Here is a 24,277-nt window from a genome sequence, read left to right as displayed (position 1 = left end):
GAGGCAGTATACCAGAGGGCGCACGCCAAGCAGCTGGAACTCCTAAAAAGGACAAACAGGGTTTTTCTGTTTGCTCTCAGGGCGTTCCTTTCTATTGTTGTTTCAGGTAGACAGGGAGGTCTCCCTGTCATTCAAACAGGTGCAAAAGAGGAGGTGCTTGGGCACATTTTTCACTTCCCTGCAGCACACAGGCTCTTTTCATTCTTTCTTGTAGAGAGCATCTTGTTTCTTTTCTCTTCTGTTTGCTTGCTGGCATTTTTCTCTCCCCCTTTCCCTTGATCCTCCACCTCCCGTTTATCTCTGTGATCACTGGAGCCTTTGCTACTGCACGTGGGGCAGAACAATGCCTTACACATACCGGGACTCGAGACCGCGGTCTCCCCCTCTACCTCAGAGTGCTCATGCCACACACTCCTCTGGCCAGACATATGAGGAGCTGAAGTGCCAGTGCCAGCAGAAGGGGACCCTATTTGAGGACTGTGACTTCCCAGCCAATATCTCCTCTCTCTTCTACAGTGAGAAGCCACCCATCCCCTTTGTATGGAAAAGGCCTGGGGTGAGTATGAGGTTGTTCCCGCTTTTGCTATGCGTCATATCTCCATCTTTCCTGCCAAGAGTCAGATGACACTGGACTTCTTAATGATAAACCAGAACAAAAAGGAACATAATAGGGGCAGAGCGCCATACGTGTATATGGAGCTTTATAGACAAATAAGAGACATGGGGTGAAATCCTGGCCCTGTCGAAGTCAATAGGAGTTCTGCCTTTTCTCTCAGTGGGGCCAGGATTTCACCCATAGTCTCTGCCCCAAAGAATTTCAGTATGAATCAGGATCTGCTCATGTGGAATAAGAAAGAGAATTTTGACATGGTCTGTGTGTGGACAGAGATAGAGGTACACGTATAGATGGATAGATAAATACAGGTGTAAATTAGATCTCTTGTAGCTTTACATATAAGCAATATACATGTGCATGCTGTATGTCTTACTTATTTTTGGTCTGACCCTCCTCTAGTGGTTTTTACAGCAGTGTAACTCCATTGTATTCAATAGAATTATTCCTGGTTTGTGCCTGTGTAATCCAGAGTGAACTGAGTCCATGATTTGTAGTCAATTTGTAAGGGCCATATTTTCCATCCTCAGTAAGGGCTGTGGTAGGTCGTATCCACAGCAGATTGAATGTTGTTGAATTCAGTGGCGCTACTCACATGTTTAAAGTTAAGCACCTGCCTTAATCTTTGCAGAATCGGGCCTAATGTAAGACAAGCTGCATAAATGTGTAGCAAACGATTGAAGGGGCAGGAGAAAAATGATGGTAACCGTAATCAGATCATACCATGCACAAACAATGTGTACAATGTGGTGGTTTTGAAACATTTTTTTAAATGACATTTAAAAATTCCATATCAAACCATAACTCCTGTAACCCCTTCTCATCACCTCTACCCTGCCAGAAAACCTGACTTATTCACTTTAGAATTTTGCATTTAGTTAGTTTTGTTCTTTGGTGCCCCCTTCTGTAGTCTGTATAGTAGCACGCTGAGTAGTAATCCATATAGACTACCTCCAACAAGCCTGCTGCCTAGCATTATTCCTAGACAAACGCTATGTTAAGATAGAGCTAAGGTTGAGAGTACATATGAATCATTTAGAGTAAAAGACATTCCAGGTACATTATAATGATCCCAAAACCTACTGTGATAAACTAGGTTTCAGAGTAGCAGCCGTGTTAGTCTGTATCCGCAAAAACAAAAGGAGTACTTGTGGCACCTACTCCTTTTCTTTCTGTTATACAACTAGGAAATCCACAGTTAAGGTTAAATTTAAAAGAAATTCAAACATGTTAAGGTCTGGAAATGCAGATGGGCCACTCAAGCAACCTTAGCTGTGCCCTGTCTGCCATACACTTTTCAGTCAGTAAAAACTGGCTGAAATCTGGTGCACAGGTTACATTTGAAATATTTGTTAAGGATTAATGCTCATCTTTCCCTGTCATTCTTCACAACTGAAAGTTTCTCCTTCAACAGGAACTTTAACTCAGCCCAGTAATGACACCTTGAAGGGGGAAGAGAATGGAAAAATAAAAAAAACTTGTCTTTAAAAATTGATTTAATCCAAGCTGCGGCCACAGACAATAAAATGCCTTGATCCTAATCAGACAGGTGTGGCATGGCATCACTGCAGTGCAGAGTTAAGACTTCTGTCTTTCAGCTAGGAAGAAAAATGGAGGGAAATTATCACTGATGATAAAAAAAAAAATAGTCAAGTGTAGCCTTTTGCACAAGATTTTAGTGAGTTTTAATTAAAGAGCCTGTGTTACTCTGTTACTGAGATTTTAAGGGCAAAGCAAGGGTCTGTCAGCGGGTGCTATATTTCTCAAAAGATCCATTCTTAGTTCATTATAGTTCCTAAACTAATTAACAGATTTACTGGTAAAGTCTCAGAAAATTCATTTTGTAACCAAAGTGTATGTGCTGTAATTATGGGAAGGATGCTCTCTAGTTTTCATACATAATAAAGAGGCTGAATCCCCGCTTTAAGGGAAAAATTCAAACTTAACTATGGAATTGCTACAGACACTTCTCACATCAGGTCCTACTCCCCAGGCTGCCTAACCTACATGGGACTGAGATCGCCCGGGTGCTGTCTTTACTGCTGTCCCAGGGACAGGGTGGCTTCCTGCAGGTGCTAGGTGTGAGATGGCATAAAGTCCATTGACTCCATCCAATTGTGGAACATATATTCTGAAGATGAGCTATAAATTTGAAGGTGTGGTCCTAGTGAAATGATGTGGTTGTGTGATTCTTACATACTGTATCTGGTACCAAATGCAAATATTTGCAAATGTTTACCTTTCCCTCTGAAACACACAGTGACTATCAAGTAGTCAATAATGTTTTTTTTCTACCAGGGGTCCATTAGTATCATAATTGTTCCAAGTCATTATTTGGAGCAATGGAGAGTGGTCTGTCTTCAGCGTCTCTTCCAGATCCAGCTGTCACTAGTTTTTGCAAGCTGAATTTGGAAGAATTTCAAGCCAAATAAGTGACTTGACATGGGATGTGCCTTTAGGCTGTGATTTCTGCTGTGTGCGTGTGTGAGCAGTGTAGCAAGAAAAGCAGCTAACAGGAGGGAATAAGAAGGTATAAGTTACAGTAGCCCATACCCTACTTTGAGTTTCACCTTCTTCTGGCTCTTCAGCATGTAAATCAAGCCAGTTTAGTCTCCCTTTCATATCAGTAAGTGGGAATAACGGAGGCTAAGTGTCAGGGAGTTTTGTGTATGCAGTGTAATTGTAGCTGTGTTGGTCCTAGGATATTAGAGAGACAAGGTGGGTGAGGCAATAATATATTTTATTGGACGTAGAAGTTGGTCCAATAAAAGATATTACCGCACCCATCTTGTCTCTCTCTGTTTGTGTAAGGGAGACTGACTAATGCTGTCTCTCTCATCCGCCAAATTGACCTGGCATTTTTAAAACTTGAAGAAATAATCATCTGTGGAATTTAAAAAAACCTCAAATATTATTAGAAGTCAGATAATAAACCCTCTATATAGTAGTTTGTATAAAGAATATTAAAATAAATGGAGTAACTGCATTGCCAGCTCTCAGATTTGCACCCAAAAATAGCTTTATCTCCTTTATTCAGTATAAGAAGGACTTTCTAATTTGTCAAAGGTGTGTGTGTGTGTGTGTGTACACACTACAGGCCAGCTGGTGATTTACAAAAGCTGAGGATATGGACCTATATGCCAAATCCCAAATGCTGTAAAATAATAAAAGCTATTTAGCAATACTGTCCTGCTTTCTCTTTCTTATTTGAAAAGAAAACCTTTCAAACTATATCTTCCAACAGACACTTTTTTATTAATGTTGGAGAACATGTGACCCCTTCCTCGTTATTTTCCTCTTGGCATGATCCACCTCTCTTTTCTTTATACCCTGATGTATTATTTAGATTGTTAGTGGCTAGCCCAGTATAAATATCACATGTTCTGTAATAGTTAGTGCCTGGGAATGTCACAGGCATTTAAATTACGGAACGAAAAAAACTAAAGAATTTTTTCCCCATCGCTTGCCAATGCAAATGAATTTGCGGTCTAGAAATGGACTTGAACCAAAACTCTCCTGATCTGAACAACCCCCACCAACCTCCAGAACTGGAGCTGAATGTTGCAATCAGTTTGGGGGCAGAGGTGAAATGTAAGATCATGAAAGTGAGATTTCTTTACACCAGTTCAGACTCTCTCAGACCGGCTTACACACACACTCTCAATATGGAAGGGAGACCAAGTTATTGTAATTTACCCTCTCTTGAGCCAGAAGAAACTATAAATTAAAGTAGTGTTTGGACTACTGTGAGTATCACCGTCTTTCATCTCTTTGGTATGTAAGTTACATCTACTTAGGGAATGTCTACATGGGGAAAAGTGACCTGAATAGTTATTGCAGAACAATCAATTCCACAACAGCTATTCCAGTCAGTTTCCCCAGGTATGTAGCATATTCTGTAGTGTAATATAATGTCAATTCCCAGATTTTGGAGGGGTGTTGGTGTTGGAATGAAATCATATTACATAGTAAGGCATTGCCATGCACCTGTATCTGCATTCCATTAGTAAGAAACATGAAGGTGTGTCTTGAAACTGCATTCCATGTTTGGTTTGTAAATAGCCTTTTGTTCAATAATTATTGAATATGCAGTCAGGCATATAGCCAAATCAGCAAATTTGCTATGGAGAGCTGTGACATTCTCCTTCCTGTATCATGGAATACTATTGCACCCGACAGTGGAATTCCCCTCTGTGGAGGACAGGGGGGGTTGTGCGAACTCTGCTGATGGGAATCTCTGAAAGTCATTCCATCAGTGGATTGCCTGCCTGCCCTGGTCATTGTCCCTGTTTCAGCCAATACCTCCCGCTTTGGGGGTTGAGTTGGGCTCCTTATGACCTCCCATCTCCCCTTTGTAAATGCAGCTGCCACCACTTTGAACCACTGCAACTCCCCTCTCACCTAGCCCTTGCACCACCATTCATACTGGATTAAAATGACAGGGATCAGGGCCTTCTTTCAAGGTGACTCCTGGATACTGCGTAGTACAACACACTCACAATTCTAACAATGTAATATGGTAGGGCTGTATATAAGCAGAACCAGACCACCTGTAAAGTCACATTCCCAAAGTGTGGAGACTGCTATGCAAAATCACAAGGAGAAGTGATTTTAAAATTTAGTGCTCCTGAAAGGTGTAGGCTTGGTAGCCCTGGAAACTGAAATCTGTTAAAGCAGACAAGGGCCGCCCATGGTTCAGATTTCATGCCCATTCATTCCTTGGGACCTGTTCTCCTCTGGGTTACATTGTCGTAAGGGACATTCAGGAACATTACCCCCGATTTACACTGTGGTAAGCAAAAGGAGAATTGAGGTCTACGTCTCTCACGAGAATGGCCGCAAGGGTGCTAATTATGATACAGAGAGAGTTCTCTAGGAGCTGCCCTGTGACCACCAACTCATTTTACAGCGGCTACCAAACAATTATCAGACAGTAATATGGTTTGGTTACTATTAATCTAACACAGATTCCCACTAGTGGTCTGGATTTGAAAGGCTCCTTATCTCATTACTATGACAAGCCATTTAGTCTTGTGGGAAGGGTATTTTATACAAGTAGGATATGAAATATCATTTGTAAAAATGAGCTGGGATACCTCAATACCATGCTATCATCCAAAGCTAGATGGTGTTGGTTACCAATGTCCTGGCCTCGGGAGGTTGTGCACAGAAAGAGTACGGTGGTAGATCTGTGCACCCGATACATAGGGAGTAAAGGTTATTGAGGGAGGTACACAAAGTTTTAGGGCGTTTGGGGACAGATTTGACTTAATCATCTCTCTCTTAAAATGTGAGTTTCTTAATCGCTTCATACTTAAGCAGCATACTTAAGTTCCCTTTAAGCAGCAATTCTAATATAATACATATTATTAAAATAAAAATCCCCCTCACTTTTTCCTCCACTGTAATGTTGTAAGGACTATGAATGTTTTTTTTTTTAAAGCATTTAGTTACAGATCACATGTCAGGGTGTATTTAACAAGCAGGTGAGTCAGATCATGACAAGTTCTGGTTTGACTTGCCAGTGTTTTCTGTAACTGTGGCACATCAAACTCACTACTGCTTCTTGATGGAAGGCATTTGGCTTGAAGGAATGTGGGCAGGTCACTTGCCCTCTGCCACTTCCTTTGAAGCCAGGAAACACTCTAAAGGTGCCATCCTCATCCCTACATGAGCATAAATTATGCTGATTTAATGTGTGACTTGCAGCTCGGGCTAATGACTTTAATCGCCCATGGACGTTTCTCATTTCTACTTGCTGTGCAGATGTTAATGTCTTTCTTCTCCTCCTCTGTAAGGCTGTGCTCTTTTGGCATGTTTGTGTTTACTTCAATAGGAGCAGGATTGAGCCTTTTCGTTACAAAGATGCAGTATTATGCTCCATAAAGGCTGAAAGGTGTTGAATGCTTTCCAAGTGAGACTAAGCTCCCTCAGTTTTCAGTGATATCTAAAGGACCAGATTGCTGCTCTGCTCATTGCAGAAACAGGGCCTGGGGGGAAGGTGGCTTTAAACAATCTTTGTGCCTCACTGTATTCTTACCCGGGCACCCTGTGTAAATTAGAGCAATCTCATGGTTGCTCTAGCTTGTACTCAGCCAGTATCAAGTCTCTTGGGGCTATTCCTCAGATGAAAATAGCTGCAGAACAGGGATAATCTGAACCCTTCCCCCAGCCATAACCCCAGCTCACTCTATCACGGTGCTGCAAGGGGGGTCTGGCACAGAGCCATTTCTCTGGCTTTATGCCACTCAGCAAAACCCTTATTCTTGAGGCCAATTCTACCCTCCCTTTGCCACCAAACTAGCATAAAGAGACCAGGATGGAACAGAGAACTGGCTGCAATATGCTCAGCGCATTGCAGGTGGGGCACTCAACATGGGTTGGGACATGCAGTCTGATCGTTGAGAGGGTGGGTCGCTTTTTTAATCACTTGGCTGCTGCCTCCTGAATTGGGAATTTTGGTCAAAATGCACCTCCAGGGCTACCCCGTTTGCCAGGTCCACTACTAGGTCTTCAACAAGTCAGCATTCAAATGGAATTTTGGCGATTCACAGGGATGCTGCCGTATGCAGCGGGGATTATCTGCAAAGGGGGTAACTCCAGAATTTGGCAATATTTCATAGCAGCAGGTCTGGGTGTAGCAAACTGGCTCATGTAGATAGCAAAGTGAAGGGCTTGCCATGTTATAGGGTTTTATGTGATGTTGGCTACCCACTTTGACACATACCCACTTTTTAAAAACATGAATTGCTATAAAGCTTGTTCAATAGGCATGAGAAAACCAAACGGTGCTGCTGACCTTTATTTTCCTGTGGAGATTGTCCGTGTTTTATCCTGTGTGGAGTCAGGTACACTACATATGATCTTTACATATAGCTGCTGCTATAAATTGCTCTGAACATGCACCCTTATGTGTCAGTGTATTTTTAAACCTATTTAGATGTGTAGATATTTTTTAAAGCATCTCTCCCACTTCCTAGGTGCCTAGCACCAAAAATGTACACAATATAATACATATACAACTTCAGCAATTTATCCCTATTCCCCACCCCAACATAACAAAATAATCACACTTTGTAAATAATATAAAAACACCCCACCCTCGCTGAGCATATGAATCCCCAGCCATCTGCCCCATGTACAAAAGCCTGGCAAAACAGATTCACTTTATAGTGTGCCCTGAGAGTCTAAAACTGCAGGCTGTTTAACTTACTAATTTTGGGATATTGCCAGATTTCATTGCCCGGACCTGGACCTGGACTTGGGCCTTGGTTAGCTATGAAGGAATCAGAATCTTTGACACTACAGAATTACGACTGATAAATACACTAAAATAAATACAAACCAACTCATTTTCCTTCAAGGGAACTGCCGTGTTTGAAGGATTGCATTTGTTTGTTTTTCTATTGAACTTCCTCCTTCTGCAAAGGCATCAACAAAGCGGCTTCTTGCTCGACTGCTTAACTGAAATAGTGTGGCCCCACTTGTGACAGATATTGCAATTGTATGCAATATCTTTAGGGACCATACCGTATTCAGTTTATGGATCACTATTGGCCAGGGATCCTATGTAACTCCAGGGGGCAGGGTAATCACAGCTCCTCCAAGAACCAAAAACAGTTGAGGGGCGATTAAGGAACCATATAGGTTGTAAACACCTCCAGAGATATACCACTCCCAGTGTGGGGGCGGAGGGGTTGCAGATACTGGTTGAAACTGGGTTTTCCAGAGACCACCAAATAAAAAAAGGGCTTTTGCTATAATGAGGCTGGGTTTCAACTGACTGAGGGCCTGCTTTCTGATCCAGCAAATGGACAGGACCTTCTGTCCAAGGGGGCTCCTGGGTTGGAAGGACTTTGGCCTACCAGGGCCCCTAAGACTGATGGGTGATCTCTGGTTAGCTTTTAGCATGTCTCGGTCCTTTTGTTGTTCATTATGTTTTCTCTGGAACCTTTTCAATGATTGTGCTTGCTTAGAAAGGGCAGTGCAGTAACTTGTTACTGCTGGCAATACACTGTTCGTAGCCCTCGGAAAGAAAGAAAAAAGCACAAGCACTGGACATTAGGCATACTGGGTGGCTGGGGATATCACATGGCAAGGCAAGAGGCTGAGCAGTCTTAAAACCTCCAGTCACATGGCATGGGACAAGGGTCCCTGCCCAGAGATAGGTGACAGCTAGAGACCTGAGACCTAACTGGGCACTCCTAGTATGTACCGCAGAGGAGGGAGCCTTGAAACTGTGCTATCACTTATACAACCAGTTCTGCAACAGGATTTTAGGACAGATTGACTAACTGGATGCACAGGACTTAACCATTTTGTTCAGTTGAATTCCATGAGACTTTATTGGCATGACAAGCTATACAAATGTTGCCAAAACGTAAGATAAAACAGACAACTTAGGTATGTGTCAAAGGCATGTACAACATCCCCAGGGTAGGGTTATGTACAGTGCTTAGGGTCTGATCCCCTGTGTCCATTTGCCTCAGGAAAGGTTTCATCAGGCAACAAACAACCGAATTCTGGTATAACGTGAACCAGAATTCACTGAGCAAGAATCACTCTTGCTGGTGCAACCAGGGAGATATTTAATCAGAGGTGGCTGCCTCTTTTCCACTGGACTGTCCTTTGGGTGGAAGCAGCTTAAAATTCTTCCAGAGATCCACAGAAGCTGCACCACTACCAACTGCTGCTGTAAGGTGCTGAATCAATGCACCCCAAGGCCACTTGGACCCTGTCTCCTCCTGAACCAGCACCAGCCACTTTTTGGACTGTGCTAGTCTCCTCTAGGGCCCCCTGGTGGAAGGAAATTACAGACGGCTATTGTGTATCACCATATCATCACTTGGTGGATTTTCCATCTCAGGGACCCTGTGTCTGAGTGGAAGCTGGCACAGTCATAGGATGAATTTATCCCATAGTGTTCAGCCTGGAATAGAAACAGGACAGTTGGGTGATATTTAATGGCCACAGTGGGTGGAAATCATGCAGAAGCTGCGTTCCCCAGTGCTTCAGAATTATTTTCTTTCCCTAAGAACAGAGGAATTGCCATACTGCCTCAGACAAGGTCCATCTAGTCCAATATCCTGTGTCTGATGGTGGCCAGTGCCATATGCTTCAGAGGAAGGTATAACATCCCTGCACTAGGCGCATCTCATCCCAATCTCTAGTAGTTAGATATTGGCTTAAATCCTGAAACATGAGATTTAATATCCATGCCACAATTTTGTATTGTCATTAATTATATTAACTCTAGACATTCTTGAGATCCATATAAATGTCCAATGATTTCATAAGTTCTTGGCCTCAAAAACTTCAAGTTTAATGAATTCCAGGGGTGCTGGAACAATTTGTATAGTGGGGGTGCTGAAAGCCATTGAACCAAACTGTAAACCCTATATATGATGGAAACCACTTCAAGCCAGAGGGTGAGGGTGTACCCTTAGTTCCAGCACCTAGGATGAGTTCCATAGTTTAATTACACATTATGTGAAAAAATATCCTTTTAATCAGTTTTGAATTTCCCACCTATTCATTTAATTGACTGTCCCCTTGTTCTTGTGTTATGTGGTAGGAGAACAGAGCTCCCAATCTACCTTGCTTAGACCATTGATGATTATTGTATATTTTTATCATGTCCCCACTTATTCATCTCCTTTCTAAGGTAAACAGTCCCAATCTTATCAATCCCTCTTCACAAGAGACTATTTCCAGGCCTAGGATCATTCTCATTGCCCTTCTCTGAACCCCATTGATTTATATAACTGCATTCTAATATTCTCCATACTATTCGCCACGTCACTCCTTATGCGACATAACATCTTTGCTGCTTTTTTACCACAGCTGCATATTGAGCAGAGAGGTCTTAATTGAGCTAGCCATACTTATGCCCATGTCCCTTTCCTAAGTTGATCCAGTTAATTTAGAATGCTGTGAAGTGTTTTAGTGGTTTACATTATCCCCTCCAGTGTGCATTACTTTGCATGTATTGACATTGAGTTTCATTTGCCATTGTGTTGAAACGCCTCAGAAGATGACATGGCGTCACTGAAAGGTGTTTATTCTTATGGTATTGAAACTGCTACTGCATAGAGATAGAGGGCTGAATTATGCTCTCACTTACACCCCCACAATCCAATTAACTTTTAGGAGCTTAGCACTGTACAGGTTTGGACCCCTAGCATAGGTGCTGGAACTAGGGGGGCTGGGGGGGCTACCACACCCCTGGCTTGAAGTGGTTTCCATCATATTCAGGGTTTACAGTGGCTCTCAGCATCCCCACTATACAAATTGTTCCAGCACCCCTGACCCATTGTGATTTCTGTGGGAATGTGCAGGTATAACTTGACTACTGACTTAGGTACATCAAGGTGGTGTGCATCTGCAGCCCTCCTGATGACATGCAGTATTCCCTAGGTAGTCATGAGAGACAGGTTGGCTTTCTACAGAGAAACAGAGATAAACTGCAAAATGTATGAGAGAACATTTTGTCCATGTTATTTCTTTTCTTTCCCTAGGGCCTGATCCAAAGCCCAGTGAAGTCAATGAGAAGGTTTCCATTGGCTTCAATGGGCTTTGGATCAGGCCTTCATTCTGTAACAATCAATTCTGCCAGCTTACCTTTATTGCTCAGGATGGCGAGCTAGATGTTTATACTATCATGTTTTCTGTGTGTCCTTTATATTTAAAACGTTTCTCTTTGGCACTATAGTAGATCCCATTGTTATAGAATATTGAGGTGATTGCTTTCTGGTTGTCCTGAATGAATACTGGCTGGTTCCATTCATGGATGGGCACTAGCATCTGTCTTCATTCTTGAGGGAGACAAGAGAAGGTATTTGTAGCTACCTGTATTCCAGCACAAAGGTGGAACTGCGGGGAGATCTCTTAGGTGTGCCAGGGAGTCTGTGAGGGTAGAAAAGGAGAGGGAGGCCTATCCATTGAAAGAAAGATGATCCAGGGGTAGGGCACTCGCCTGCCATTTTAAAGAAGTGGGTTCAGTCAGTGCTCACCACAGACTTCCTGTGTGATCTTGGGCAAACTTCTCTATGCCTCAGTTTTCCATCTGTAAAACAGGGATAAGAGTAGTTCCCTAGCTCACAGAGGTATTGCAAAGATAACTACATCAGAGATTGAGGCACTACAGTCAGAGAGCCATAGAAGTACCTAAGATATTTCGATAAAAGGGATACTTCAAGGACAAAGATCAATAGGGGCCCATCATTAAGGCTAAGATTCTGTCATGGATATTTTTAATAAAAGTCATGGCCAGGTCATGGGCAATAAGGAAAAATTCACAGAAGCCTGTGACCTCTCCCTGACTTTCACTAAAAATAACCATGACAAAATGGATAGCCTGGGCTGCTGCTGGGGGTGGGAGCTCCAAGTTCCCCCTCCACTGGTGGTTCCAAGCAGCGGGGGTCCCCCCTGCCTCCGTGGTGGCCGGGAGCTCTGGGGATCCTCCCTGCTGCCCGCCACAGCTGGGAGCTCTGTGGGTCCCTTTTGCCACCCATGTTGGATGGGAGCAGCAGGGATCCCCCCGTGCTGCCGGATCTCCCCTGCCACCCATGGGTCCCTCTTGCCGCCTGCAACAGGGGGGAGTGGCGGATTCCCCCTGCCACCCATGGTGACCAGGAGCAGTGGCGACGGGGAGGTGCGGGGCTCCTCCCTGCCACCCGTGGTGGCTGGGAACTATGGGGGTACCCCACAGCTCCCTGCCACCTTGCAGCTCCCAGCCTGCACTGGCTGAAGTGACGGAGGTCTTTGGAAGTCACGGATTCTGTGACTTCCGTGACCTCTGTGACTAAATTGCAGCCTTACCCATCATACCCCAACGGCTCCATTCAACGAGCCACAAGTGCAGTAGAGAACCAGCGGCAAAGCAGTGATTGCTTTTTCTTGAAGTGACAACTTTAAGTTAGATTTCAAGGGGGGAAATCCCTGACAGACTCATTGTTTTACAAACCTAATTTTCTATCCAATGCAGAACATCTGTGAAATTTTTAATTGAACTTAAAATAATCAAAGAAATGCCAGTCAACATTGCTTTCCTTTCTACAAGTGTCTTATCAGCTCAGCCCTTCTCAACCTTTGGACACTCAAGGGTGTGGAGTGTCACACTTGCTCCAGCTCCCACTTAAAACTAACATTACTTGGTAAGGCAAACAAAGGTTGGGATCAGCCTTTTTCTCTTTAAGGGAAGATGTTGTGGTTGCTAACCACTGCCTATGCTATGAATGCTCTGCAAGTGAACACAGGACTTCGCTCTCTCAGGGTTGTCAATCCAGTACCTTTCATCAGCACGACGTTAATTAGAAAAAATGAGAACAAATGATCGTTTCATTGTGACACGCAATAATTAGCAACAAAGGCTCAACACGGTGTATCACAGTGTCTGTACTATTGTGTGGTAGCCAGTTCCTCAAGGCTTGCAGTAATGCATGTAGCATATTGGTGACAGGTTCATCCCCTAAATGATGCTATATTTTTCCAGGTATATTTTAAATGATTTTTTTCTCTCTTACTCTCTCAGGAAATTGTTAAAAACCCACAGTTTATAACTGGAGGAGCCACAAGAACTGACATTTGTCAAGGGGATCTTGGTGAGTGTTTTCCCTTTACAGAATTATTCCACGCTTATCCAAGTGCTGTGGTGCAGAAGATTCTAGAAGGGGGTGGGGGGTGGGGGAGGATGGTTATTATCGAATAGTAATTCCTAGTTCTTATGTAGCACTTCTGATCAGTGGATCTCAAAGTCCTTCACAAAGGAGTTTAGTATCAATACCCCCATACAGATAGGGAAACTGAGCCACAGAGTAGGGAAGTGATTTGCCCAAGGTCACCTAGCAGCAGAGCTGTGTCTAGAGCCCAGTCAAGTGCTCTATCCAGTAGGCAAAACTGCCTCTCCAGTCTCTTGTTCCCTAAATTGGTGGAAGAAGTGAAACTCAGAAGTAACGTGTTCTCATTCTAACCCCATACCCATTTCTGGATGCCTCGAGAAAGTATTGGTTGCTGTGGAGGCACTCGCTCACTTTCTTCCCTCCAAATTAAAGAGAGAGCTGTGAAAAGCTAGGGAGAAGTTAGTGCTGCCAGCTGCCATCCATCATGAAATTCACAGGCGAGTCCCAGGATGGCGTCCTGTAAGCGCATAATAGCATCTACAGCAATTTAGAGTCTCAAATAGTTTTGGGGCAGTCTTAAAATCATGATGCAGCTATCCTCATGGCAGGGCACTGCACAGACACATACTGATGTTGTGTGCCACCATATCAATGCAACACCACAGGTTGATGCCAATGTTGTGTTTGACATGATGATGCAATATTATGCACTGATGCAACTTGACTGGGTAGTAATGCCATGACATATCTACTTGGTCCTGCAGGATAAAATCTGGAAAGTGGTTACCCTCGGAGAAAGAGCAAATAAGAATATAAAAATTCATTTTAAAAAGATGAAGGTCATTAGTACAGGCACATGGTGTTATGTGACTAACTTCTAAATTGGTTTTAGCTTCTCGCTCACCCCACTCTAAACAATGGGTGCTTTGGATTGAATTGCACTACACTCAAAAAGTGTCACAGCTATAGAGTTGTACAGAATTTCAGAGAATTATATTTTTGCTAGACAACACTATAAGATCATCCAAAAAACATAAAGAAAGTTTGCAGTGGTGTTGTAGCTGTGTTGGTCAGAGACAAGGTGGGTGAATAAATCAAAGATATTACTTCACCCACCTTGTCTCTCCGAAGAAGGTTTATAATTTTCTATTGAATTCTTTAGGTTTTAGAGTAATTTCTGTGCAGTCCTATTACATTTCCATAGAAACCTATTCGTTTAATCCCAGAGGAATTCCACAGGACATTTCCATAAGGTGTACATTGCAAGTTGAATGGTTTCCTAATACTCTTCCAAAATGGCTTATAGGGATTTTTCAGACCTTTGTGCAGTTCCCGCCTCCTGTGAGACACTCACTACTCCCTTCACTCTGTGCAAACAACACAGAGCTTGCTGCAGACCTGCTGGTTTGGAAAAAGTTCACATGACTCATTTTTGTTCTGTTTCATTCTTAAGCAGTTTCCCTTCCTGTGAGTCTCTAACACAAAGCCAAGTTCTTGCCTTCATCTTGAGGAAGAAAAACACACAAAAAAGGTCAAAGCCTGGTCCTGTTGAAGCCAATGGAAACTTTGTTCTTTATTTTAGTGAGATCAGGTCTTGGCTCAGATGCTATAAGACTTCCAAGGAAGCTGAGAATTGAATGGTTCCATGTGGCATCTTGCCTGGTTGGTGCCAGGTAGCCAGCCAGTCTTCTCCTGAAGTTTTAAGTTAAACAGGATATTGACGTGTCGCTGCCTGGTGGGCAACCAGCCATCATACTCCCGGCTTATAATAGGAAGTCATGTGAAATGTCACATGTAGAGTCAGCAAATGAAGCCCCATCACACCTTTTTTCCCCCAATGGCAAAAAGTACTTCCCAGACTTTGTGAACTTTACAGTAACATCAGTGGTAACCCAAATAACAACGGACTTCAGTGGAATTCATCTGGATTTACAATGAAATAGTAAATAAGTGCAAACTTAGCCCACTGCATGGAGGAAAACAGCTGACAGTAGCTGTGTTCATAGTCAGTTATGGCTGGTTTGTGTAGCATCTCACATTGCACAGGAAATAAGATACAAATAAATGAAATCAATGTGAGTTTACTCCACCCAATGAGAGCTCTTAATACATAATTAAATGCAGAACCTGTAGTACATGTAGGGCAGGACTATGATCTTTGTTACAGTGGCATAAATCCGGAATAATTCCATTGACTTCAGTTACACCAACGTAACTGAAGTCAGAATCTTACCCATACAGTTTGAGACAAGGCTGCTGCAGTATCTTTGTCCTGTAGATTGTGTATATGTCCACGATATATTATCGGTGATCTGTGTATTGGTCTTTTCAATTTGCAGGTGACTGCTGGCTATTGGCAGCTATAGCTTCTCTTACACTGAATGAAAAAACATTAGCCAGAGTTGTACCTCAAGATCAAAATTTTGGACTGGGTTATGCTGGAATATTTCACTTTCAGGTAAAACAGCATAAAATGCAAACACTTCTAGGGGCTGGGTAGCTAAATGCATTGGTCCATTTAGTGGCAGGGTTGTCTGTTTACTGTAGAATTGGATTTCATAGTGTTTAAGGCCGGAAGAGACCATTAAATCATCTAGTCCAGAGGTTCTCAATCTTTTTCTTTTAACAGCCCCCCCAACATGATATAAAAACCCCACAGCCCACCTGTGTCGCAACAATTGTTTTTCTGCCTATAAAAGCCAGGGCTGGCATTACGGGGTAGCAAGCAGGGCAATTACCCGAGGCCCCACGCATAGGGGGCCCTGCAAAGCTACATTTCTTAGGCTTCAGCTTCAGCCCCAGCCCTGAGTGGTGGGGCTCAGAGCCCCTGGGCTTCAGCCCCATGCAGTGGAGCTTTAGCTTTCTGCCCTGGCCCCCAGCGAGTCTAATGCTGGCCCTGCTTGGTGGACCCCCTGAAACCTGCTCTCAGCCCCTGGGGGGCCCAGATCCCTAGTTGAGAACCACTGATCTAGTCTGACCTCTGAATGATGTCTGAGTTATTCAAAGCAGTACTTGCTAAACTCACCTTAAGTGAGAGTCTTGAGAAGAAACCTAGAAAAAATTTTAACTTTTCACAGTCCCACGCTGTTTTTCTATTATAAAGGGAAGTACAGTGTTAGAAATCATGGCATCATCCCAGAAAGGTTTAAATACCCAGGGCCAAATTCTACACTCAATTACATGTGTCCAACTCCACTGCCAGGAAGTCAAAGGGATTACATAGATGTAATCAAGAGGAAGACTTGGCCCTACAGTATATGTAGGTTTTTAAGATGGCTTGAGTCACATGATATTTTATATCTAGTTCAGATCAAGAAATATAATACAATTCCTAATGACTTTTAATATCTGTGTATCTGACTTAGTTCAGATTCCTGCTCCTTCTAAATCAGGGGTGGGCAAACTACAGCCCGCAAGACGGATTCGGCCTGTGAACCATTTTAAGCCAGCCCACAAGCCGCACCACGCGGCTCAGCCCCACTGTGGCTGGGGCACTGGGTCGGGGTCCACACCATGTGGCTTGGCCCCACTCCAGCGCTCCAGCCGGGGAACCTGCATCCCTTCCCGCACCCTTGCCCCAACCCTGATCCCCCTCCTGCCCTCTGAACCCCTCGGCCCCAGCCCAGAACACCCCCCTACACCCCAAACTCCTCATCCCCAGAGCCCGCACCCCCTCCCTCATCCCAACCCCAATTTTGTGAGCATTCATGGCCCGCCATACAATTTCTATTCTCCGATGTGGCCCTCGGGCCAAAAAGTTTGCCCACTCCTGTTCTAAATAGTCCAATATAATGTAATAGAGAGTGATAATTATATACATTTTTAAAACAAACTTCTAAAATTTAATATATAACTATAGGTGCTCAGATACCATGGTGGTGGTCATGATGTAAGAACATGGATCGAATAGAATAGATCTCTGCTATAGAATTCCTTAGGTTGGTTTAAAAATTCTATATAAATTGTATATTCTGCTAAATGTTAGATTTTTAGAATAATTTATATAGAACCTTACTTAATTTCTGTAAAACTCTATTGGAGTTTATCATAAGAACTCAGAGAAATTGTGGGGGGATGTACAAAATTCCTGCCTGCTATGAATTCAGTCCGTTACTTACTATTTTGTCCCATAGCACTCAGTGTCCTTCAGTTTGTAATGTATATGTTAATTGAAAGTCTGTCCCAAGACACAGCTCTCATATGAATTCAGTATAGTTTAAATAATTTACTACAGTTTGATGCTACAGCATATATAAAGTGGCTCAGGATCAGGAAATTGCTGCAGTTCCAGGTATGGCAGTTTGTGTCTATGGAGGTTTCACAGCAGCTGTGTCAGGTTTAGAAAATAGAAGCCCACCAGTTTCTTTATTGACTTGATTGAGAAGAGGCTTAGTGGGGGAAATGTGGTGCTTACTTTGGGTCAGATTTCACCTGGCTCACAAAAGCGGCGAGATTTTAGTCTTATAACAGCCCCCAAATGTTACTGAGATACTTTAGGAGCATGGGAATATGGTAGTTAGAGAGGCGTGCTCGCCTTATGAAATATTACAAGTTATCAAACAATTCTCTCGCCCTCCATTCAACACAGTTTTGGCAGCACAATGAGTGGCTGGATATTGTTATCGATGATCGATTACCCACCTTTAAAGACCGCTTGGTTTTTCTACACTCATCTGAACACAATGAATTCTGGAGCGCCTTACTGGAAAAAGCCTATGCCAAGTAAGTACTGTCTGCCTTTGGTGCATGCATTGCTCAGTTTGTCATACAATGAAAATCGTCAGCTTTTATTTGTTCATTGCAGTTTCCTCAGCCTTGACCTGGAGATACTATGTCCTAAATTAATCCCCGATGGATTGATCCAACTTCCAGTAATGTCAATGGAGAGACTCCAGTTGGCTTCAGTGAGAACTGGATCAAGTCCTAAAACCTGCTCTCTGTTTTTCTGCTGAGAGTGCTAATAATGATGCCAACTGTTATGGCTAAAAACTGGAATAAGACTATCTATCTGGTTTTGCATCCAGCAGGTCACTGAACAACTTACAGCAGGCGTTCTCAAACTGGGGGTTGGGACCCCTCAGGGGGTTGCAAGGTTATTACATGGGGGGTCACGAGCTGTCAGCCTCCACACCAAACCCCGCTTTGCCTCCAGCATTTACAGTGGTGTTAAATATATTAAAAAATGTTTTTAATTTATAAGGGGGGGGTCACACTCAGAAGCTTGCTATGTGAAAGGGGTCACCACTACAAAAGTTTGAGAACCAGACTTACAGTGGTCAACAATGAATTGGAAATTAGAATGAGGAGGTGGGCGGGGGGGGAGAGTTTACAATGTAATTAACAAGCTGGGACTGAGATTCTCCTGTCACTGAACCCAGTTTTTACTCCATTAACTTCAACTGAGTTACTGCTGGTTTACATCAGTGTAAATAGGTGAGAATCCGGCTCAGTGTAACCTAAAAAAAAAAAAAAGGTTTTAAAAACATTTCTCACTATGGATGTGTAATTTTCAGACTGAATGGGAGTTATGAAGCCCTAAAAGGAGGCAGTACACTAGAAGCCATGGAAGATTTCACTGGAGGAGTTGGAGAAATGTACGAAGTCAAAAAGGCTCCAGAAAATTTCTATGAAATCTTGGGAAAAGCTCTTGAAAGAGGTTCATTGGTGGGCTGTTCTATTGATGTAAGTAAAAGACTAGAGAGGGTTTAGTTTTGTGGGGGGTATTTTTTTTTTTAATTTTTTAAAAAATTTAAAAAATCCCACTGAAATTAATAGCAAATAATTTGCAATAGTAGCAAATAAGCAATGCAATCATTTATAACCAATAGCTGTAATCTAATGTACATGCAATACCAGTTTAGTCATTATGGCAGCTGTTTGGAAGAAGAGAGTCATTGGATTTCAGCTTCGTATGTGCAATTTATGTATGTATGTAATGTGTGTAATAACAGTGAATTTTACTTCCTGGCTCCATTCACCTGACCTGGGTCAGAGGTAAAGCTGTTCATGGCCCTGTCACAGGGTGGGAGTCAGTGTCTACTGGTTTCAGTGATTGCTGTTCATAGAATCATAGAATACCACGGTTGGAAGGGACCTCAGGAGGTCATCTAGTCCAACCCCCTGCTCAAAGCAGGACCAATCCCCAATTTTTGCCCCAGATCCCAAATGGCCCCCTCAAGGATTGAACTCGCAATCCTGGGTTTAGCAGGCCAAAGCTCAAACCACTGAGCTATCCCTCCCCCCAATTTTACAATGTTACAATTTTTGTGCTATTATTATTTTTGTCTGCAATCCTGAAGTAAGCTCTGTGTGGGCACAGGGGGCTTTGAAGAGTCAGTGCCTGAGTTTGTAAATTAATGTTGTTGTTCATGAAAGATACCAGATTTAGGACAATCCTGGAGGGTTGGCAACCCTAGTTACAACACTGGATTTATCCATAGAAGAGATACCACATGGGCAGCAGCTGTAAGCTTCCTTACACTACTCTGCCAGTGTGTCTTATCCCTGACCTAGAGGAACCTGCCATAGGGGTAAGAGAAGATAATTCACTCACCATCCCCACTAGATGCTTGGTCTTTTCCCCCTGGAATGCTGAGAGCATTCCTATTGATGACAATCTTAGTAGAAAGTCCCATATTTTTCTAATATGTGAAAAAAATAAAATCATTTTTTCTGTGGCGAAACTGTCCTCCCTAAAAGGCTGTGCCAGTGTGCAGTATTGTAGGAAGAGGAAAAGCTATACTGTCATTCACAGTACCTTTTAGTACAGCCACTTACTTCTCAGTGTATCTAGCTGTGACGGGCCTGGATACTGACAGAGTGTCACCACGTACAATGTCCTCTCAAGGAAGGGTATGTCAAAGTGTATTTTCATATTTCAGACCAGCAGCGCAGCTGAGTCAGAAGCTCGAACCCCTTTCGGCCTCATAAAGGGTCATGCTTATTCAGTAACTGGCATTGACGAGGTACGTCCCAGTTGTTGCTATGTTGACAGTATGTGGTGGAGAATGAGCTGGCAAGAGGTGCAAACTCAAGTGGGTAGAAACCTAGAGCTGGAAAGTGAAAGATCATAAATCCTGTTCTTCACATCTCCTGGATGCAGTTTGGCTGGAGAATTGGGGTGGCTGCAGTGTATGAGGAGGGGACTGATTTTGGCAGCCCACACAGGGCATGTCCCTTCTCTCCCAATCTAAGGTTTTGTGCCCAGCTTCTTGTGCCTAAAGGAACTTAGGGGGTGAGGCCTGGGAGCCAGAGGACTGTATGTATCCTCTGGTTCTTCCCTAGAACTGAGTGAAAGTTTTCAACTAAAACTTTTTTTGGGGGGGACAAAAAATGTTGATTCTGTGACACTAAATATCTTACGAATTTGTGCTGATTTCACCAAACCAATTTGGTTGGGAAAAAAAATTCTGTAAAAACCAAAACATTTAGTGTTGACATTTTTGAAACACATTTTTTAAGCATGTGCATTTTTGATTCAAAACCACTTTTTATTTTGAAATGTCCTTTCATTTTTTAGAAATTAAAAATATTTTCAGATGCACGAAATTGAAACGGCATGGTTCATTTTGCGTCAAACAAAGTGATTTGTTCAACCTGAAATGATTATTTTTTCAACTTTTGGGGGTTTGCCAGAAATATTAGACAATTTAATTTTCAGTTTGGCCTGAAATTTTATTTTATTTTTTTTAATTTACAGCAAACCAAAAACTCCATTATTCACCCAGCACCACTCTTCTCCCATGTGAAGTGAAACTCTAACACAGCCCGGTGGGAGGTTTCTCCTTCCTCTCCACCATCCCTTCTACCCTCTGCACATTTGCTCCAGCAGAGTTCCCCAGTGCCCAGAAGAGTTATCTAGCCTAGGCACTCTGGAGAATTGTCTCTTAGTTAATGACAGCAGCCAGCCAGGGATTTCTACAATAGCAATAGTCCCGTTATATTTTAAGGCCACTCAAGAATTTCTCTATTTTTGGTCTTCCTATTTAGGTGAGCTACCGAGGCCGAAAGGTGCAACTCGTACGGCCAAGAAATCCATGGGGGCAAGTGGAGTGGAATGGCCGTTGGAGTGACAAGTTAGTTTTATGTATAATAACTATTTGTATTGCATAGAGGTCAGACTGACGAGGAGGGAAGTCAAGTCTAATTAACAGCCTACAGATGCAGAACAGTGCTGTTGTCGTCCTAACATCCTGACTTCAGTATTGTCAAGACTGCTCAGCTACCATTTAAAGAGGCACTGTCAAGATTGTTTAGTCCCAAAATGTAGGTACTGTTAAAAATAGAAACAAAATCCACTATTAATATAAATGTCATTATTTTTAAGATAATTCCAATGGAAAATGTATAATTTGTATTATTTAAACATTCCCCTGCAGTATTTGCAACACAAACATCCAAACACTGTGCTATTACAGGAGAGCTGGAAAGTGCTGAGGTAGTGTGTAGGAATTGGACAGTATCTCTTTAAATATTTTGTGAGCCCTCTAATGGCACTTACTGTGTTCTATGTTTCTGAAGCCAGAGCTCCAAGGTATATATTGTAGGTAGGCCTTGCATGTTGTGTAGTTATTAAAGACAGTTATTTGGACCACACTTGCCTGTGTGGTTCTTTCATATTACATTGGCTGTGTAAAGAGCAAAAGACCCAAAAAATGCCAACTGGGAAAAAAGTGAAGCTCCCTAGCCTCTTTCATTATCCAAGCTGGATGAAATGCAAATAGTCATTTAAAAAGCAAACAGCATAAATGGGGAACAGTAGATTCTATTTTGGAAATTCCTACTAGTTTTAAGAGAAGGGACATTTGAATCAGTGCTGGATTTTTCATGTTTGAATACATTTATACATGGCCTGTTTCTGAGATCACTTACATTGCTTTACCTCCATTATCTTCAACTGAGTTTTTCCTGATTTACGCTGGTATAAATGAGAGGAGACAGTTCCATAATACATCCTGACAGCCCCTTTAAAAACAGTGAAATAATTAGCAGATTTGAATCAGTGCTGGAAATTTATCAAATGTCCCTTCTCTTAAAACGATCAACAAATCAATCCCAGATATTTACATTTCCAAGTGTAGTTATGATCCTTTATAAATTCCAAAAATGTGAGAATAGTTGAGCAGTATAATTAGAGATTATTAAATCTCAAAAGATTTAGTAGTTCAATTTAGAATAGGTATCCAGCCATTTGAGATTTTTAGCCAAAGTGCTGTATCTGCCAAAAGGGACTCTGATCCTGCATGTGGAACTGCTAATGCAGATCACAGCGTCCACACAGAGTCCTACTGAAGCCAGTGGGACTCCATGTGGGCATGGGAGTCTACACTAACACGTTGACTTGCAGGCTCAGGGCTTAGGTTAGTAATCTCATTAGAGACTTCTGGTACTTCCTGCTTAGAATCAGGTCTGAAATATACACTGCTGTAAAAGCAGGCTTTCATTAAACATCTAGGCTTTTCTGCTTCCATCCCTGCTAGAACCAGGAATGGCAGCAGTGAATGGAAATGAAAATACAGATTTTCAGTTGGGACATCAGGTATTTCAGTTTCTCTCTCCACTCATTTGTACAATTAAAGAGCACCATCCTGCTCCCACTGACTTCATCTGGGAGCACCGGATGGTTCTATACTACCAACAAACTTCATGGCAATAATGATACAGATGCACAACAAGGTTTACAGTACAGTGGATGTACAATCTAGAGAGATACCACTCGCAGTACTTAAATTTACCTTGGTTTTTGTAGTATTCCCTATTCTCACTGTGGGGATCATTGCAAACACAGTGGTACTGGTCAGTACAGCAGTACTGTAACCTCAAGATTTAAGACCTGATCCTGCTTCTGTCTAAGTCAATGGAAGGTTTGCCATTGGTTTTAACAGCAGCAGAATCAGGCTCCTTAAAGGCACCTGTTGTGGCTACTGCTCAAATAAAATCAATCTGAAAGCGGTGTAATCTGCTAATATATCCAGCTGGTGTCTTTGAGCCAAGGGAAATGAAGTGCTTGATAGCCTTGTAAAGCTTGACTTTGTTTTCTTGTAGTTCTCCTGAATGGCAGTCAGTCAGCCCATCGGAGCAAAAACGCCTGTGTCAGACAGTGCTGGATGACGGAGAATTCTGGTATGGTACCCTTTTGAAAAATAAATATGCTGATGAGAATACAGTGAGCAGGCAGGCCAAGTGAGGCAGAGGAGACTAGCTCTGAACTGGGAAATTAGTGCTTTAATCCAAAGAGGACTGGTACAATACAACTCTCTCAATTTAAGCCACTCTCAATTTACATAGTCTTAATAGCAGAGTATATCTTTACGATGTTTAAAATGCCATACTTAGCAACTGTAATTAATATATTTAAAACACTGTGAATTCAAAAGTTCTCAAGATCAAAATGAATGACGCTGTAATGGACTTGTTTCCTGAAAGGTTATTCAGACACAGGTGATTTGCACAATGTAAGGAATGCTTCAAAAACAAGTCTGTCAAGTTTTGTATTATCTAAATACTCCACTCCTGTACATCACATTTCAACTTACTAATGCCATTTGAATTGGGTGATTCTCCCAGGGCAGCATGTGCCACACCAGGTGAAAGAATGACTCGTGAGTTTCAATGTTGCATGTCAGAGGCTACACAAATGCTCCTTGCATGCACTGCATGTGCTGTGCATCCTTAAGGACATGAAAGTAGTGAAATCCGCACAGAGCAGCCTAACAACTTCTGAAGAGTTTTCAGCTGTTTTTTTCTCATATTTTGCTGTCATTTAGAGCAGTGTGATCTTGTAGATAGAGCACTTGACTGAGACTCAGAGGACCCATGAATTACTCCCAGCTCTGCCACTGGCCTGCTGAATGACCTTGAGCAAGAAATGTCACCTCTGTGCCTCAGTTTCCCCATCTGTAAAAGGATGCTGACCTCCTTTGTAAAGTGATTTGAGATCTAGTGGTGAAAAATGCTATATAAGAGTTAAGTGTTATTTAGAATTCAAAACAGCCTTGACACATTGGAGAATTAATCTGAATTTAACAAGATTAAATTCAGTAGA

At 42.5% G+C, this 24,277-nt stretch overlaps 1 protein-coding gene across 2 annotated transcripts in view; it reads left to right on the top strand.

Annotated features, from left to right (window-relative positions):
* Positions 1–327: 327 nt before the first annotated feature.
* The window catches only part of CAPN9 (calpain 9), a 47,571-nt gene continuing 23,621 nt past the window's right edge, over positions 328–24,277 (top strand). The window contains exons 1-8 of one of the 2 annotated variants that reach the window (XM_074947025.1): positions 328–556; positions 13,146–13,215; positions 15,573–15,691; positions 17,822–17,955; positions 18,747–18,915; positions 20,115–20,198; positions 21,223–21,308; positions 23,278–23,355. In XM_074947025.1, coding sequence (XP_074803126.1) covers positions 344–556; positions 13,146–13,215; positions 15,573–15,691; positions 17,822–17,955; positions 18,747–18,915; positions 20,115–20,198; positions 21,223–21,308; positions 23,278–23,355 — 953 coding nt within the window. In that variant the 5' untranslated portion in view covers positions 328–343. The remainder of the gene's footprint in view (positions 557–13,145; positions 13,216–15,572; positions 15,692–17,821; positions 17,956–18,746; positions 18,916–20,114; positions 20,199–21,222; positions 21,309–23,277; positions 23,356–24,277) is intronic. The other variant, XM_074947026.1, reaches the window with a different exon arrangement.

Source organism: Natator depressus, chromosome 3 (genome assembly GCF_965152275.1).
Source record: "Natator depressus isolate rNatDep1 chromosome 3, rNatDep2.hap1, whole genome shotgun sequence".
Classification (NCBI taxonomy): domain Eukaryota; kingdom Metazoa; phylum Chordata; order Testudines; family Cheloniidae; genus Natator; species Natator depressus.
Note: the sequence above shows the minus strand (reverse complement) of the source record. Positions and strands in the feature narration are given on the sequence as shown.